This window comes from Camelus ferus, chromosome 17 (assembly GCF_009834535.1).
Source record: "Camelus ferus isolate YT-003-E chromosome 17, BCGSAC_Cfer_1.0, whole genome shotgun sequence".
NCBI lineage: Eukaryota > Metazoa > Chordata > Mammalia > Artiodactyla > Camelidae > Camelus > Camelus ferus.
Window position 1 is genome coordinate 19,057,547 of NC_045712.1, and position 17,611 is coordinate 19,075,157.

Below are 17,611 nucleotides of genomic sequence, written 5' to 3' on the forward strand. Positions count from 1 at the left end.
AGCTCATTTCCTTCATTTCCTTGGGGAATAAAACCCCATGATCTTCAGTTCCTCAGAGAAGTGAAAGTAGCAACAAGGAATCCAGTCATTCCTGTTATCTGCAGGCTTTACAAGTCAGCCACTCCTGAGGAGGTGGCAGGGAGCCTGCTCTCCAGACACTGCTGTCCTCTCTCCAAGCCCTGAAGCCAGAGGCATCCAGGATGGCTCAGCTGCTGGCGTCCCTGCTGCTGCTCCTCCTCTCCATCCACAGTGCCCTGGCCCTGAGGATCTGCTCCTTCAATGTGAGGTCCTTTGGGGAATCCAAGAAGGCAAACTGTAACGCCATGGATGTCATTGTGAAGGTGAGCCCCCATCCCTGTCGGAAGGATCACTGGGCACCCCTCATGCTCTCTCTATAACTTTCAGACTTTAAGAAACTTGGGAGGAATGTAACTGATGTTAGTCTCTTAGGCAAAGGTAGTCTTCTCTCCCTACCCCTCTTCTTTTCTTCCTCCTTCTCCCCCGACCCCACCTCAAGCCACCAAACATTTTTCCCAATTCTGATTTTTCTCTCCACTTAGATAAGCCTTTCCTTGGGTAATATGACCAATGTCTTAGGACTCTGTTCACATTCTTCTGGAGTCAACTGACTCTCTTTATCCTGCAGGTTAATTTACTTTTGATACTGGAGCCGAAACCTTTCCCAGGACTCTGGGTGTTATTACTTTAGAAAACCCCAGAGGCACCAGGTTCTGGTGGGAACACCAGGAATCCTGGCTTCATATTCTACCTGGCAGCCAGAGAGCCAGTTCCCAAAGTTCCTTCTCCTCCCTGAGCCTCCAGGGCCTTTCTGTAAGATGGACCTTACACAACCTGGTTGGCATCACAGGGTTACTGTGAAAATGTGATGGGTCGACAATAAGAGCTAACAGTTACGAAGTTTCCACTAAGCCCGCACTGCTAGACACTGTGTTGGCCGGGCACTTTATATAAGACAACTCAATTAAATTGTGTTAAATAAACTATGATCACCCCTGCCATGTCTTAAATATTGGCCATCATCTCCTCAACCACAATTCCTTCCTCATCAAGCAGTTTTCTTTTTTAAAATAACACTTTAAATTTTTTAATTACAGAGGTATAATTTTTCAATTATAAACTTATAATTTATAAATTAATTTTATTAAATTAAAATAGTCATTATGGACTATCATGAAAATACAGAAACATAAATAAGTATCCTATCACTTGAAGATAACAGTTGTTCACATTTGGGTAACTTTGTTATGGGCATTTTTCTATGCAAAAATAAATACATAAATCTACATCTATTTTGCAGCATAGAGACACCCATACCCAGTTTTGCATTCTGTTTTTATATGAGAAGTATTTCACGTGTTTTTAATATTCTTTTAAAACATGACTTTTAATGCTGGATAATGCTTTACTCTGTGTTTGCAACATGTTTCATTGAATGTTTTCCTCTTTGGGGACGCTTAGATTGTTTCCAATGTTTTTGTTGTAATGCATCTTCCTCTTTGATCTACACAAGTACTACTACTACTAGTAATTTGTTGTGTGCCTCCTATATGGCTGGCACGAAGTATCCATTTGTTCTCCAGCAACACTGTGAGGGAATCATTATCCTAATTCACAGACGAGGAAACCAAGGTGCCAAGTAATAGGTACCCTTTTACAACGGAAGACATTCCTAAAAGTGGGAAAATTAGACCAAAGGATAAATGCATTTTTAAAGGCTTTTGATTCATATTCTAAAATGCCTTCCAGACAGGTCTGACAGTGGTAAGTGACCAATGTCTTAGGACTGGCCGGGTGAGCAGCAGACCCATCGATTGCAAGCCGACTGACAGGAGGATCCAGACTCGGACAGCCTTCCTCCTCCGACACTACACAGGTGCATCCCCAGCCCCCAGGACTTCTTAAAGGCTGTACAAGCCAGTGCTGGTGGCTCTCTCCACAAAGCCCTCCTTGGAGAGGAAACTGGAACGTGTATGTGTTCTGGAAAAAAGACCAGTAGCATAGTCCTCCTCTCCACGTCTTTAGAGGCTGTGTGAGAAGATAAAATTAACCTTGACCGACAAATTCCGTGGCACTAAGCCCACTGAAACCCACTACACAGAAAGATCCCTGTGGTCTCTAGTGGGTGTCGGCTTGGTCTGCACCCTGGGCTCCAGGTTACTGCTCATCCTGAAGGAGACTCTCCTGCATCCTTTACCCACTGAGCTCCTTCTCACCTCTCAGGGCCTGTTCTCTGTGGAGACTTTCCTGATTCTCAGGGCTGATGTGATCAATTATTCCTCAACACACCCACAGCTCTGGCTTTTATTCAGCACAAATTTTATTTGCCTTTTATTGTAGCTAGTTCTTCCCACTCAGCTCTCTCACTGATAGTGATTCTTTGAGGGCCGGACCGTAGTTTAACAGTTTAGTCTGGTGCAGTCCAGTACACCTCAGTTCAAGTCCTGGCTCTACCGCCTATATCGGCAATGTGACTTTAAACTAGTTACTCAATCACTCCAAGCTTGGTTTCCTTCTACGCTTAATGGACTAAAAATCATAGTCTCATAGGGTTGATGAGGCTTAGAGTAGACTCACAACAAATGTTAGCTCTTACACTTATCATCATAATTATACCTCTTTTTTTCTGCAGTATCCAGCTTGGTACCTTTCACTTACTAAGGACTTCGTAAAAATTTATTATTATTATTATGTAATTATTCAACCAAAACCAAGAGGTTGTGACAGTGGGCTCTGGACCTGGGTTGCCAAGGTCACATTCTGCCTGGACCACTTTAGCTGGGTGACTTTAGATAGTATCTCAGAACCTCAGGCTCTTTGTCTTTAAAATGGACACAACAGTAGTAATTACATCAGGGAGTCCATCATTTGTTTCAAAGAAATTAATTACTTTAACAAAGCATCCAACTTAAAACATGGTAAGTGCCCAATAAAGTTTTCATTATTTGTAGTAAGTGGCCTCACATGGCCGGGAACTCCCTCTCTGCAGGTCATCAAACGCTGTGACATCATGCTCCTGATGGAAATCAAGGACAACAACAACAGGATCTGCCCCGAGCTGAAGGAGAGGCTGAACGGGTAAGGACAGGGGCCTGGACCCTCTGCCGGCTCACAGCCAAGAGCAGGGGCATCCAAAAACTCCCAGGGAACTGAAACTAGTGTGAGAGCTAGCACTGGCCCAGACCACCAGGTCACGTGGACAACAATGCCAGACTTCTGACTCTATTAACCATGGTCCCAAGAACTTTCAACCAGCTGGTTTTAATATGATAAAGTGAAAGAGGGAAACAGGTGAGGAGTCAGGACAGAGAGAAATGAAAGAAAGAGACTAGAAGCTGAGCTGAGAAGTACTGTTACCAAGAAAAGACTGAGTGCAAATGTGAAATCATGATATACCCAAAGGATGGAATATTTTGTAGCCATTAACAGTCCTATTTACTACAGAATAGGTTAGAGCTAAATATTCCAGCATGGAAAGACAGCTGCAGTGTATCAAAATACACAAGTTCAAAACTGTAGGTAAAAGAGCCCATTTCAGTGATCACACTACATTACATAGGAATAAGGGCGTACTTGAGTTTGCGTGGGTATAAAAGAAAGACAGGAAGGATGTGCTCAAACTGTTAACAGTGGTTACTTCTGTGCGGTGGGGGTGGGTATGAGAGGAGGACCACTGCGGAAGGGGTTGTGAAGAAATGGGGAACGTTTGCTTTTTATTTTATATACTCTGTATGATCTGAATACTTTACAAAAAGTCTGAATTGATTTTACAAATTGAAAATTTTTAAATTCATGTCCTCAAAATAGTTTAAAATTATATCAGGTTACATTTATGATTTCTAGTCTATCTCAAAGAATAATCACCCCAGAGTGAGTTAAAAATGCAAATTTGGGGTCCCTGTCTACTTATTCTGAGGCACCCTAATTTTTAAAAACTTCTAATGTAACCTTTCTTTCGTAGATATAAAATTAAACAATAGAGTATACAATATGTACCAAAGAATTCAATTATGTAGAAAAGCAAACCAAAACAAAAAGCATAAAAGATTCAAAGGCAGTGAAACAAAATGTGGACAGTGGCTACATCAGAGTACAAATTTACAAGGAATTTAATGTGATTTCTTCTACATTTTTTCTGTATTTTCCAAATTTTCTACAACGAGGATATTACACTTCCTCTTCCCTTTTCTCATGAAATATTTTAAACAAACTTAAAAGCACAGAGGAAATGGTAACAAACAGCCATGTATCTCCCACTCAGACTGAATAAACAGTGATATCTGGCCATTATTACACTTTTATAAATAGGAAAACTCCTGTTGTTTTTTAGAAATAAATGGTCAATCCAGCCTTCTTAGGCCTGGGTAGAACAGCCTTGGCGCTCTCCTTTGCACAGAGAGCCCCTTGGGCTGACCCCACCACCCCTCTCAGGTCTCAGTTGCTCATCTGAAAATGTGGGCTGGCAGCTGAGGGTCACCTTTTTAGCCTTGCAGGTCTTCTGTTTCTGGGTCTGCTCTCCACAGTGACAGAGGGAGTGCAGCCCAGAGGTTAGGCACCAACGCTCAGCTCAGATTATCTGGGTTTGGATTCTGGCTCTGCCATGACCTTGGGCAAGTTACTGAATCTCTTTGTACCTCATTTGCTGTCTATAAATGGAGCTAATAATAGAACCCATCTTCCTAGGGTGTGGTGATAATTAAATTAAATTGTGTGTGTAAGTGGTTGAGCTGTGCCAGGCATGTACAGTGGTCACTGAGTGCTGGGGATGTCCATTACTAGTAAAAGAAAGGGAACTGTAATGGAGGTGACGGTCCAAAGGGCCACAGTAACAGCTACTGTTGACACCCTAACTATACCATAGATGCCAGGCATCCTGTTAATCAATTTACATGAGTCATTCATTTACTCCTCACAACAATTCTGTAGAGTAGGTACCATTATTACCTCTTTTATAGCTGATGGAACTGAGGCACAGAGAGGGGGAATCTGCCTAAGGTCACCCAGCCAGTAAATGGCCAAACCTACCTTTGCACCTGGGTTGTGTCTGACTCCAAAGCCAGTGGTCTATTCTGAGCCTCCTCAGCCTTCCTTGGAGTGGCCCCAGCCAGTTTTCAGAAGTGTGGGGGACTGAGAGGACAGGGAGGCTCCAGGCACCTGCCCACAGTTGGTCTGGTTTAAGTCCTCCCACCCAGAGTGGTCTTGGTTCTCTCCAATCTCCCTAGACTGTGCCATGGACTCCAGGCTGAGCCAGGCCTGTTTGTCCCCTAATTCCCTGTAAGACAGGAGGGGCCTTAGTCACCTCACAGCTGAGTCACTGCAAGCAGTCTGCCAACCCAGGATTTGGCAGGCTAGATTCAAAACAGGGCCAGCCTTCCCAAACTAGAAGCCCAGAAGAAGTTCCCACTCCTGGGGCCCCCGTGGCCTGATCTGCCTTAGAATATGATTCCCAGGAATTTCCGTAGGGTCTAAGTTGGCCCCTAAAGACCCCTCTGCTTTTTTCCAACTGAACCTGAGAATATGCCATAGCTTAGCCATGCCCCAGATCTTTTCATAGGCAGCATGGTAAAATCGCGTCAGGCTCTGCCCAGGGTAGAGTACTCAGCAGGTTTGGCTAACACACCTGAGAGTCCAGTTTCTTTGATAAAGGTGAGGAGTAGGATTAGTGGAACTTCATGGCTGTGTCCTCAGCCTCCAGGACAGAAACAATAGCTGATTTGGAAACACAGTTTCAGGACTCATGAGAAAATGCCTGGGGATTTTTGGAGCAAGAGAGAATGCCCAACAAAAACGTAACAAGGAATCCTGTACATGATAAACGCTCCGCAGTGGTGCGGGGACAGGGTGACCTGATGAGGTTTACTCCACCAGGAAGTATGACGTGCAGCCCAGCCATGGGCCAGAATGGGGTTTGGGGCTGATTGTGGCCTGAATCTTTTACAGTTTCAATGGTCTCCCATAAAAGCAAGCCAATGCAGGTGTGTTTGGGGGATGAGTAGGGTCTGAGTTCAAATCCCAGCTTTGTACTTGCAAACTCTAAAGAGTGGGTAACACTAGTACCCACCTTATAAAGATAAGAAATAATGGCTGTAAAGATCCTGCCAGATATCACATTCCCAGTCAATGGTGGCCCTTCTTATAAGACTCAAAGGTTATGATGAACAGTAGCCCTTTGACATGATGCCATTGGAGATATGGAGGCGGACTGGAGGGAGGGGAACCTATGCAGTAGAGGAATGTTTACTCTTAAGATGCAATGTCAAATCTTTATGTTCCCTAGAAATTCAAGAAGAAGCATAACATACAACTATGTGATTAGCTCTCGGCTTGGAAGAAATACATATAAAGAACAATATGCCTTTCTCTACAAGTAAGTATAAATTATGCTTCCTAGAAAATGGCTCACTTATCAGTTATGACTGTGAATAGAATCAAAACGCGTATCTTTTCTTTAAAACCAAATCTGGATCTCTAACCGGTTCCCAATATTGATCAAAATAACTGCTGTCAAAATTGGGGCTGATGCAAAGCATGAACGCTTTAAAACAACTCTGTTGGCTGACTTAGTGACCACCTGGTCAGGAAGGTCAAGAGTTTCCTATTCTTCACGGTCAAGTCCTGGCTAGGGATGGAAACCTAAGTTGCCCAGCGTGGCGGGCTCTGGGACTTCATATTCTTGTTTTCTTCCTACTAGTAATCTGTTTTAAGATTGACCTTTAACTCGTGAGGTTCCCCGGATAACTAGTACTGCTCAGATCTTCAGCTCCCGGAAGGCCCTGTCCATTGAGAAGAACTGACTGAGCCTTGTTCTCAGGCAAGAGACCCCTTTCAGCCTTGAGCCTGCACAGGAGGCCAACAAAGCTGTGGGACCCTACATCTCAGCTTCTTGAAAGAAGTAAGAAGAAAGCCAACTCATCTGAGAGGGCTTCCTTTTTTTCTTCCAGGGAAAAGCTAGTGTCTGTGAAGGACAGCTACCTCTACCACGACTATCAGGATGGAGACACAGATGTATTTTCCAGGGAGCCCTTTGTGGTCTGGTTCCAGTCACCCTACACTGGTGAGATCCACAGACCCCTCGCACCCATCATCTTCCCAGCGATTCTATGAATGGGCAGCCGCCCTGTGTGTGAGTTGTGATCCCGGGGTTTATGCAGCATCTGTAGAGAGGAACTAGGCTTGAAAAAACATAATATTTGAATGTAGAGGATGCAAGTATAGTTTGTTGACACCAGACTGGCTTCTCAGAATGCCATGACTCAAGACTTCCTCAGCCCAGAACCCACTTTCTGGAATCAATAACTTTACTCTCTTTGGAGCATTTAGGCTGATGGAAATTATTTACAGAACTCCTTTAGTCCTAATCAAGTACAGCTATTCCTTTATTTGAAAAACCCGAGCAATGGCTAGCAAAGGTGGACCCCCAACCCAGAGTCGCACTCTCCCTCCAGTAACCACAGAGCAAGTTTCTCCACAGACTGAGGGTAGAGGAAAAAATCCAAACAATTGCACCCTGAGCTCTGACAACAATAGTGCTTGTATCAATCACTAACAATTATTGATCCCTTATTAGTGCCAGGTTCCTATAATCTCTGCAACACCCTACAAGGTAGGAACTAGGATTATGTCCAGTTTACACTGGAGGAAATTGAGGTTCAAAAAGGTGGAGTCACTTATCCAAGTTCATCAACGACTGAAGTGGATAAGCCAGGGCTGTAACCCAAGCTGCCATCTCGGGAGCCCACACTCTTAACCACCATGAAATACTCAATGAAAGTCAAGGATTAATTTGACTTGTAGATTGGAACTATATAGAATCAAATGCTTTTTCAGTACCCACTACATGCCAGGCTCTGGGCATGAGATGAGAGAGACAAGGTCCCTACCCTTGTGAAGTTACATTGTAATAGGAGAGACAGATAATTACCAAATGAATGTATGCAGAGCTGTATGTAAGAGCAGTTACATCTATACTACACAAATATTAATATCTTGAACTATGAAGCTAACTATTTCTGTAGAAGGCTAATTAGCTGAGGGGCAGAGTATTTCAGAAAAACAAACATGGGAGAATGGTGGGAAATTCCCAGTAGGAAATAAAAAACAAGAAGGACTGGGGGCTACTGAGGTCAAGAAATGCCTTTCAGAGACCATGTTCAGTAATCTTTGTCATGCATACGATTCACATTTGGCTGACATGGGCAGTGTTAGGAGAGTCCCCTTTCCCCTAAATGATTATCTCTTCTCCAAGGAGTCTTCAGCCTCAGTGAACTGCTGAACAAACCTGTTTACTGGGAGCTTTCCCCCTTCCCTGCCTGCCCCCACAGCCACCCCGCTGGGATGGCACCCCAGCTGTGCCTCATTTGGAGTCCTCTCTTGTATAAGGAAAGCTCTTTATGTCCTCTCTGTTTGGGATTAAAGATGAAGGGATAGCCATTCATCCATCTTTTCTTTCCTTCCTTCCTTCATTCATGTATTCAATCAACAAACATTTCTGAGCACCGCCAATGTGGTGCTAGGTACTAGAGCCAAGAGGGTGAACAAGACAGACAAGCCTGCCCTCATAGAGCTTAGGTTCAGGTGAGCCAAACAAAGAAGTAAAGCAGGTAGTTTCAGAGCGTGAAAGCCGTAAGCAGGGTTCACTGGATAGTTGGATAAGGGGCCCACCTTAGATGGGCCACCAGAGATGGTTCCTTGGAAGTGACAGTGGGCTGAAACCTGAGGAAGTCAGTCACAGACGGTTGGGGGAAGGGCATTCCAGAGGGAGGGCACGATGAACACACATCTCAGAGGTGGGAAAGGAGTTGGGGTATTTAGGGGACCAAAAAGAGGTTCGGGAGTGGAGAGGAGTGAGGGGGAAAGTGAGAGACAGGCTGCTGAACCAGGGTGGGGTCCTGGAGACAGGCTGCCAGTCCCCACTGTGGGACTGAGAAGTGACCACCCAACAGCCCCCAGCTGCTGAGTAGGAGTGGGGACCCAGGCCCAGAATGAGAGAAAGCCCAAGGAGGAGGCATTCAGAATGCCAGGGTCGCCCACATCCCCTAGCTCAGGCTCTCTCAGTCCCTCCTGATGGGGGAGGTTTTCAGACAGACACTCTACAAAGAACCACTTTCTTTTTTAAATGACTTCTTCAGTTTTTTTTTTTTTTTTTTTTTCCTGATTACAAAAGGAGTATAAACTGACAAGGCTCAATTTTTTTTTTTTAATTAGAAAAAACTTTTTTTCTTAGCACAAATGCCAAACAGGCTTATTATTTTCAAAAATAGAAAATACAGGGTTTTTTTTAATGAGAAAATAAAAACACCCACAATGCCAGCAAGGAACACTGTCTACTAGCTTTCTCTTAGCCATGAAGGGCGAGTGGGAGAAAAGAGGCTTTCGTGTGCTGGAAATAGCGGCCTAATGACCCCAAGATCATTCAAATCTCAGCCACTGGCTAGGCCCCCCGGTAATGAGGGGGTCTGAGATGACACAGTCCATGCCTTCTAAGGAGACAGCCTTGTTCCCCTCAAGCAATGTTTATGGAACCTCAACAGAGGAAATGTGTGACCTCTGCCTCTTTCCTGTTCCTCAGCTGTCAAGGACTTCGTGATTGTCCCCTTGCACACCACCCCTGAGACATCCGTTAAGGAGATTGATGAACTGGCCGATGTCTATATGGATGTGAAACGTCACTGGAAGGCAGAGGTAATGACCCTCTGTGTCTGCTGAATTCCCAGCTAGTGGGGGCAGAATCTGGCCCCTGAGAGGGACCCTGAGAAGGACGAGCGACTCCGAAGGGAGGTCAGGCACAGACCACCACCACTTTACAGCTTCATTTTAGGCCTTTCCTCGGCCCTAAATATCCTCTTTGCTAATCTGCCTGGGTACCGCCCATGTGGGTCTTGGGAACTCCTACACTGCTCCACTAATAATGGCGGCCAAAATTCACTGAGCAAATGAATAGCTGGTGCTGGGCACCATGCTGAGGCTAGACATGGACAAGTTTATTTCATCCTCCCAAGAACCCCTTGAGAGAACTACTTTGATCATTCTACTTTGAAGTTGAGAACAGTGAGACAGAGAGGTCAGGAGTCTTTAAGTTTCAAGTGACAGAATCTCCAACTAGCTCATGAAAGGGAAGACTAACGTACTGGTTCAGGCACAGCTGGATCCAGAGCTCAGGTAAAGTAATCTGGGCTTATCTTGTCTCTCTTTCTCTCTCCATCTCTTGGCCCTCCTTTCCTCTGAGTGGACTCCTTTCTCAGGCTGCTTCCACCTTTGGGATGGCAAGATAGCTACCAGCAGCTTCCAGACCAAGTGACAAGTTTTCTTTTCCACAATGCCATAAATACCCTGGGGTTGGCTCTGATTGGGTCATATGTCCATCCCTGAACCAAGCACTGTGATCAGCTGGTTGAGATGCTCTGACTGGTTAAGTCTCTGTCAGTTCCACCCCAACCTCATGGACTAAAGTGGAGGAGGGAGATAGTTTTCCAAAGAAATGAGGGGTGCTACTCTCACAGAAGGGGAATACATCCACCATCTCTCTTGGCATCAACTATTTCCTCATCTGGAAAACAGGAGTGCTACCTCCTGTGGCTGTGAGGGTCTGCGAAAGCTCCTGGTGAAATAGAAGTGCTCCAGAGGGCTCTTCCTCATTCCTCTCTCTCCTTTTGAGATATGACTCCAGTGATCTCCCTTCCTCCTCCTCAGTTCTGCTGCTCAAAGTGCAATATTAGTCAAGTAAGGTGTGAACACAGAGCTGGGACATGGAGCACACAAAGGGTGTTTTTCATTGTTCCTAAAACTATAAATTCCATTCATTCATTCAGCAAGAATTTACTGAGCATCTGTTAAATGCCAGGTACTGGGGGGGGGGCATGAGTGGCACAAAAATGAACAAGAGGGGAAATTCTTGTGCTGAGGGGCCTTCAGTAAGGCTGACTGGGATTCAGCTCTTGACTTCACTACTTGAACGTCCAAGCTGAGTAGCCTTGAACAGGTCACTAGATCCCTCTATCCTGTTTCCAGAGGCGTCAAAGGTCCCTTCTACCTCCTAGTGTTTATTGTGAGATTTAAATTAAACTTTATAAAAATACTTAACGCTGGGCCTGGTACACTGTGAATGCTCCATAAATCACGCCTATATTAATAGAAGCTGGTGGATACTCGGGTTAAGGATGACATCCTGTCCTCAACCGTGTCCAGCAATCTCAGGGAAAACCATGATACCCAAGGTCAAAGTAAAATGTTTTTGAAGAAAACTCTAAAGTCAGCAACAGCCCCAAACAATAGCACAAACCAGGAAATCTGTGTTTCCTCCAGACTGAGAAATATTACAATTCTGTTCCAAGAGCCCTGCAGGGAAAAACACTTCTAAGACCGGTTCTGATGGTGGACAGCGCACTCTGTCACCCCCTCCTTTTAAGACTCTTCCCACTTCCACAATAGGCAAACTTTCCATGGGAGCAAGTTCCCAACTTCAACACAACAGGAGAGAAAGAGCAGGGTCAAAGGAGTCAAATACACCACCCTGTTCATTTTTCCTGCTTGGAAACAAAAGTTGTTGACTCATTCACACGTTTATCCCCTACAGGAGTTTAAGCCAGAGACAAAAGATGTGAGGGAATAAATCAGCCAGACTCTTTTATCCCCACCTAAATTGGCGTGCCGAATTAGAGAGACTTGGTGACTAAGGACAGGAAGGAGCAGCCACAGCAAACACTCTACTTCCCATTAAAAACATCCTTCCTTGTCATACTCACCTGTCAAATATTCAGCAGAACTGTGACTCAGTTTTGAACTGTGACCTCTTCTTTTAAAAAGCGAAAAGAAACTAGGACCCTGTTTGATAGGGCTGCCTTAACAAAGTACTAAAAACGAGGTGGCTTAAACGGCAGAAATTTATATCCTCACGGTTCTGGAGCTGGATGTTTGAGATGAAGGTGGCAGCAGGGTTTGGTTCTTCTGAGGCCCCTCTCCTTGGTCTTCCCTGTGTGTGTGTCTGTGTCCTAATATCTTTTTATGAGGACACGTGGCACATGGGATTAGAGGCCACCCATATAACCTCATTTTACCTGAATCAGCTCTTTAAAGGTCATCTGCAAATACAGTCACATTCTGAGGTGCTGGGGGGTTAGAACGTATGAATTTGGGGGAACAGAATTCAGCCCACAACAGAACCCACTGTTTACTGGATGTGGGAAGTGGAGTCATTGCTGGCAGTTCTGAGTCAAAGCATTAGACAGCAATGCCTACAGGTGATGGTTTTGAATCTTGTCCTTCAGAATTTCATTTTCATGGGTGACTTCAATGCTGGCTGCAGCTACGTCCCCAAGAAAGCCTGGAAGAACATCCGGCTAAGGACTGACCCCAGGTTCATTTGGCTGATTGGAGACCAAGAGGACACCACGGTCAAGGAGAGCACAAACTGTGCATATGACAGGTAGGAAGCATCTGCCAGATCACTGTTGGCCCATATAGTGCTTGGCGTGCATTTGAACAGGCGGCTCCCTCTGGGCACATGAAGCTCTTGACTTGGAGAACTGAGCCAATTAGAATTTAGGGCCCTCCACTGGGTACTTTGTGCAACATACAAACTGCATGGCCATATAGGTGGCCCTGAGCACTGCAGCTCAGCAGTAGCAAGTGCAGGCTTTGGTGTCAGACAGGCCTGGGTTCAGATCCTACCACTTAATATGTCGGGGACCAAAAGACTTAAGCTCTCTGCATCTGTTTCCTTCCTTGTAAAAGGTAGACTGTAATAGTGCCTCACTCTTGGGTAAACAATGAGAACTAGAGTAACATGTATAACTTCTAACACAATGTCTGCCTTACGGTAAGTGCTCAGTACATTCAATGGCTCTTGAGTCCATCACAAAGTCATACTATTATTTATTCATTCAATCCCCTATCTCTGGGCATTAGGTTATTATCAAGGGTTTGCTACTAAAAGCACTGCTGAAACAAACATTCTAAGCATGGGCTTTGGGCATATATTTATGATTTCCTCAGGGTAAGAGTCTAAAAATTAGACCAGTTAGTGCAGAGAAATTTACACTTCTAGTGCTTTTGCTACACATTTCTAAATGCAAATGTTTACATTCAAATAATAGTGTTCTCTGGTATTTGTAAAATCTCTCTGGGGGTTTTCAATCAGCTTTCAATTTTGCTCCTTAAGTCAGGAGGGAGGGGCTGGGGGGAACTAAAGCATGTGAATGTTCACGATTTGCACAGCCACAGAGGAGACCACAGGCAGGGAAGTTCCTAGGAGCTCTGTTTCCACGAGTAGCCACTGATCCTCAAGCTCAGCCTGCTGCTGAGGAAGCGTGAGATTGCCATCTGCAAGAGGACAGCTCTCATTTCTCTAGTTTTGAGTTCTGATTTTCATTTCCATCCCATGACCTCCTTTGTTCCTTGTGGAGCCTTCAGGGCTGGGGCGTCCTTTGCAGACATCATCACTCCCCAAAGTGGAAACAGCCCTAGTACCAGGGAAAGCAGAATCAAGGTGGGAAGTTACAGGAGACTGAGCTTCCCAGGTGCCTGCCCCTTCCCTCCCATTTTGAGGGGCTGTAGCAAAGCTGGCTGGAGATGGCCACTCACCCACTTGCACATGCCAGCTGTGTGGCCTTGGGCAGGGCAAGTCCCTTCTGCAGCTCCATTCTTCATTCTTGGCAAAGGAGAGGGATGCGATCAAAAGAAATGGAGCAGAACAGTGACTTACAGAGAAAGATGGATTAGGTGGAGTGGGGCAATAGGTTAAAAAAGGTGTTTACTAAAGGGACCTTGGTTTTCCACACTTGCACGCCAAAGGATGGCGGGATCACAGTGTTCTTTTTTGACATTTCTTATTTTCTTGCTCTGAATTTTCTATGTTTTCCATAACATCATGTATCTTTTATGGTCTATAAAAAAGCATATAAACATTAAATAGGAGGAGTAAGATAAAATGGTCTTAATTCCAGTCTTTGTTCTATGTGCAAATATTTATTGCACAACTTCCATGTGCTGAGTGCTGGGGGAGCTGAGTGTGATCAGGAGACTTGCCCACACACATAACTAGAAGTCTGAAATGGGGGAGCCCTAACTATGCTGTTCTTGACTCTCTGGGTCTGAAAGGATGGCTTCAACTGAAATCTCCAACTGAATGTGAAGAGTTTACTTATGGAGTTGAGTTCAAAGTTAACCAGGTGGCGTTGGTGGCAAACAAAGGAAACCAAATCAGCCGGCTGGAATCAGGGAAAGCTCAGTGGATGGTCACGAGCTAGCAGTCTGTCTCATGTCACCATTCTTTGGCCAGACAGTTGGGGCCATGTAGACCCAATTGCACCCCACACTTGGGATACACTGAGTCCGTTTCCCAAACTCATTTAACCACAATGTTCCCATTTTTTGTCACTGCTGCAAAGCAACTGGAATATGGTTTTTCTCTATATTTGTCTTTAAATCCATCCATTTCTGATATAAATTAATTTTTAAAGAAAATCTCACAATACTAAGGTAAGAAAACAGCATTATTTGCCATAAATCAAAAACAATGGTAAAAATAAACCCAGTGAAAACTGAACAATGTGAAGTTGTGCCTTAATTCTCTTGCCTGCAGAATGCTCTCTCTCGGTCAAAATGGGAGCTTAGGGAGGCGTTAAAGATAAACCTGAACCTTTCTCCATAACTGAATCAGAAAAAGTGAAAATAACTGCAAATGGAACCATATTTTTAGTACACAAGCCACTGCTATCTGCTGTGATGTCCATGTCTCTTCTACTGCCAGGGCTACCTGCCAGAGGACACTGTCCTGCTGCCACAGGCCACAGCAGGGCTGAGCCTGTTTCCCAGTGGTAGGCACTGTCCTGAGGCTCACACTGTCAGTGGGAGGAAAAACTTCCCCAACCCCTCTTGAGTTCTTGTGTCTGGACTAATCATAAAATTGACACAGACTGATTAACAGGAGAAAAAGAAACAAATCTTGTGCACATGGAGGTCTCAGAGAAATGGAACCTAAGAAGTGTTCAAAGTTGGCAGCTTTTATACTTTTTAGATGAAGAAACAATAAATTTGTGAACAACTGACAGGAAAAGGAACTCAGGTTTGGGGCCCTCAATTAGTGAAGAATCTAAACAGAATCTGCGCTTGGGGTAGTAAATTAAAGAGGTAACAAGGTTTGTTTATACAGGCTTCTTGCCCTGAATTCCCTATCTTTGCAGATAAGGGTATCTGTCCTTTCTTCTACCTCCAAAGGCAGGGAGACTGCACCTTTCACAGGGAAGATCTATTTCCTGCTTTCAGGGAGCCAGAAAGAAAAGTCAGAGCATTCTTCCTGCATTGGCTGTTCATTTTAAGTAACTTTAATTCAAAATAATCAATATGCCATTGTGGCATATTTTGGGGTGGCCTTCCCTGAGCCCTAACACAAGCTAAAACCAGGCCTGGACTCCTGAACACCACATGAAAGGGCCAGTTTGCTTAGTCCATTCAAACAGGAAGCCTGGACTGATCTCAGAAATCAACAGGGTGGATTAACGTGACTATCTTCCCTCTCCCCCAGGATTGTGCTTAGAGGACAAGAGATTGTCAGCTCTGTCGTTCCCAAATCAAACAGCACCTTTGACTTCCAGAAAGCTTACAGGCTGACTGAAGAGGAGGTATGGCTGTCATCTTGTCTTTTTGTGCCACCGCCCTGGGAAGATGGGTTGGTGTCACTGAGTAGGGGTTCAGGCCACCACTGGAGATAAGACACTGGGCCACTGGACCTTGAGTCTCAAAGCCTATGATTCTGTAACTTGAGGACCTGCCCAAATTTCTGACTGAACTTGTCCAGGGACAATGCTCCAGTGCATACTCTGCTGGGTGGCTTGGGCATTTCGTCCTGGGCCTCCCTGAGCCTGAATTTGTTCATCACTAAAATGAGAGTGTCTCCTAATTCCCAAAGCTATCTCCCTTTTCTCTCTGCAGGCCTTGGATGTCAGCGACCACTTTCCAGTTGAATTTAAGCTTCAATCTTCAAGGTTCTTAACCAACAGCAAAAAAACTTTCTCTTCAAACAAGAAAAAAAAAGCCAGTCGCACCTACATATAAAGGTGCCACCCGATTAACCATTTCTTGCCTCTAAATAAAGCAGCTCTAACAGGTATGAACTGTTCCCGGCGCTTGGGAAACAAGCCTGGCCCAGCCGCTTTCATTTTTCAACTTGAATCTAATCCCGCTTGAGCCAAATTGGGAGGAATATCTTCCATTTTCTCGTTTAGTCTCAAACCTCCCTGGCATTGCCTGAAAGGAAACTGGGGACCTTCATGTCCTGAGCTAGAGCCCCATTAGCTGTCACTGACACTGCTCAACCTCCGAGAGAGGCCACAGGAGGAGGAACAGTGGCTTTCCATCTCCCTGAGGGCGTCCTGTTCCGCCAGAAATGACCAGAAACACCAACAACACCAAGGCCTCAACTACACCCATGATTTGGGCAATGAACTGCTTTAGGAACCTGGCCCTCCTGTGTGAAGCCAGGTCACCATCACATCTGGCAGGGACAAAGAATAAAGACCACTCCCACTGGTCTCCCTGCCTCCAAATAGTCCTCCAACCCAGCCAGCCCAGTAAGCACCAGTGTCATCCTTTGAAATTCCAATCTGACCACAGCCTACCCCATTCCCACACCCTTCTTTTAAATCCTTCAGGAGCTTCTGTCACCACCTGGAGTTTAGGTGTTTAGGCACCCACCCAGGTCGCTGTTACCTGGCCTGTCATGTCAGCCTTACCTTTGTCCCACAGTGCACTTTATGCCCAGCAGAATGGCCCCTTCCCCAAGTGCCCCAAATTCTCCCTTCTTCTGGACTTCGGCTCAGCCCATCCCAAAGCCTGAGCTAAGAGCCCCTGGCCCCACCCAAACGTATGCCATACCCCTATTGTGACATTCACCACGTTGTATTCGTCACCAAGGCCACTATTTGGGCTCCTTGGGGAACTTGGTAGGACAAACGCCCAGCTGGCTGGCAGGGACTGGAGGATTTTGTTATCTTTCTACAACTAAAGACTTGCAGAGGAGTCCAGCAGAGAGGCACCATTTTACCTGTATCCATGGTGACCATTTTTGTTTGTTTTGCTTTGTTTTCCCTTACATTGCTTCTTTGTTCAAGTAGTACATGAACAGGACTAAATCTGCAAGCAGTACCAAGGAATAAGCAGTGACAAGGAATGCTGCACCCTGGCCCCCTATCCCTGGTTTCCTGTCTCAGAAGCAACTCCTTTTACCAGCTTACATATTCTTACAGAGTCTGCATAAATAAGCACCAAACGTATCCTTGAGAAATACAGAGTTTAGCATACAATGTGTGTGGTCCTACTTCCTGCTGAGTTTCCTAAATATACCAAGGACTATGTGAGTTTGATATAAGAAAAAGAGACTATAAGCCTGATTTTTGAAACTTGGTTACATCTGACTAAGGGAATAAAATCAACTGGTCCCTGCTTTAAACGGGAGAAATCATTTTCCCCAAACATCCAATTAACCTCAGAGGTCTTGTTGGAATTTGTAGGGGTACAGCAAGGCTGTAAAGCTTCTGTCACCCCTTCTTTCAAGCAGAGCTCACTGTCCCGGAAAACTTCCAGTTTCCAAGCTCCAAAA

General features: G+C 45.0%; 1 protein-coding gene across 1 annotated transcript; it reads left to right on the forward strand.

The window, feature by feature from the left end:
• Positions 1-16,151, forward strand: DNASE1L3 (deoxyribonuclease 1 like 3). Its single transcript, XM_032458200.1, has 8 exons — positions 1-341; positions 3,008-3,096; positions 6,296-6,385; positions 6,960-7,072; positions 9,587-9,699; positions 12,282-12,439; positions 15,539-15,635; positions 15,946-16,151. The coding sequence occupies exons 1-8, from the start codon at positions 201-203 to the stop codon at positions 16,066-16,068; spliced, it is 924 nt and encodes a 307-aa protein (XP_032314091.1). The 5' UTR covers positions 1-200; the 3' UTR covers positions 16,069-16,151.
• Positions 16,152-17,611: the final 1,460 nt, after the last annotated feature.

Excerpts from the sequence above, each read along its gene's own strand:
- DNASE1L3 (XM_032458200.1), top strand. The coding sequence starts at position 201 with ATGGCTCAGCTGCTGGCGTCCCTGCTGCTGCTCCTCCTCTCCATCCAC. Across the intron at positions 342-3,007 it reads CCATGGATGTCATTGTGAAG|GTCATCAAACGCTGTGACAT; the intron begins GTGAGCCCCCAT and ends CCCTCTCTGCAG. Across the intron at positions 9,700-12,281 it reads AACGTCACTGGAAGGCAGAG|AATTTCATTTTCATGGGTGA; the intron begins GTAATGACCCTC and ends CTTGTCCTTCAG.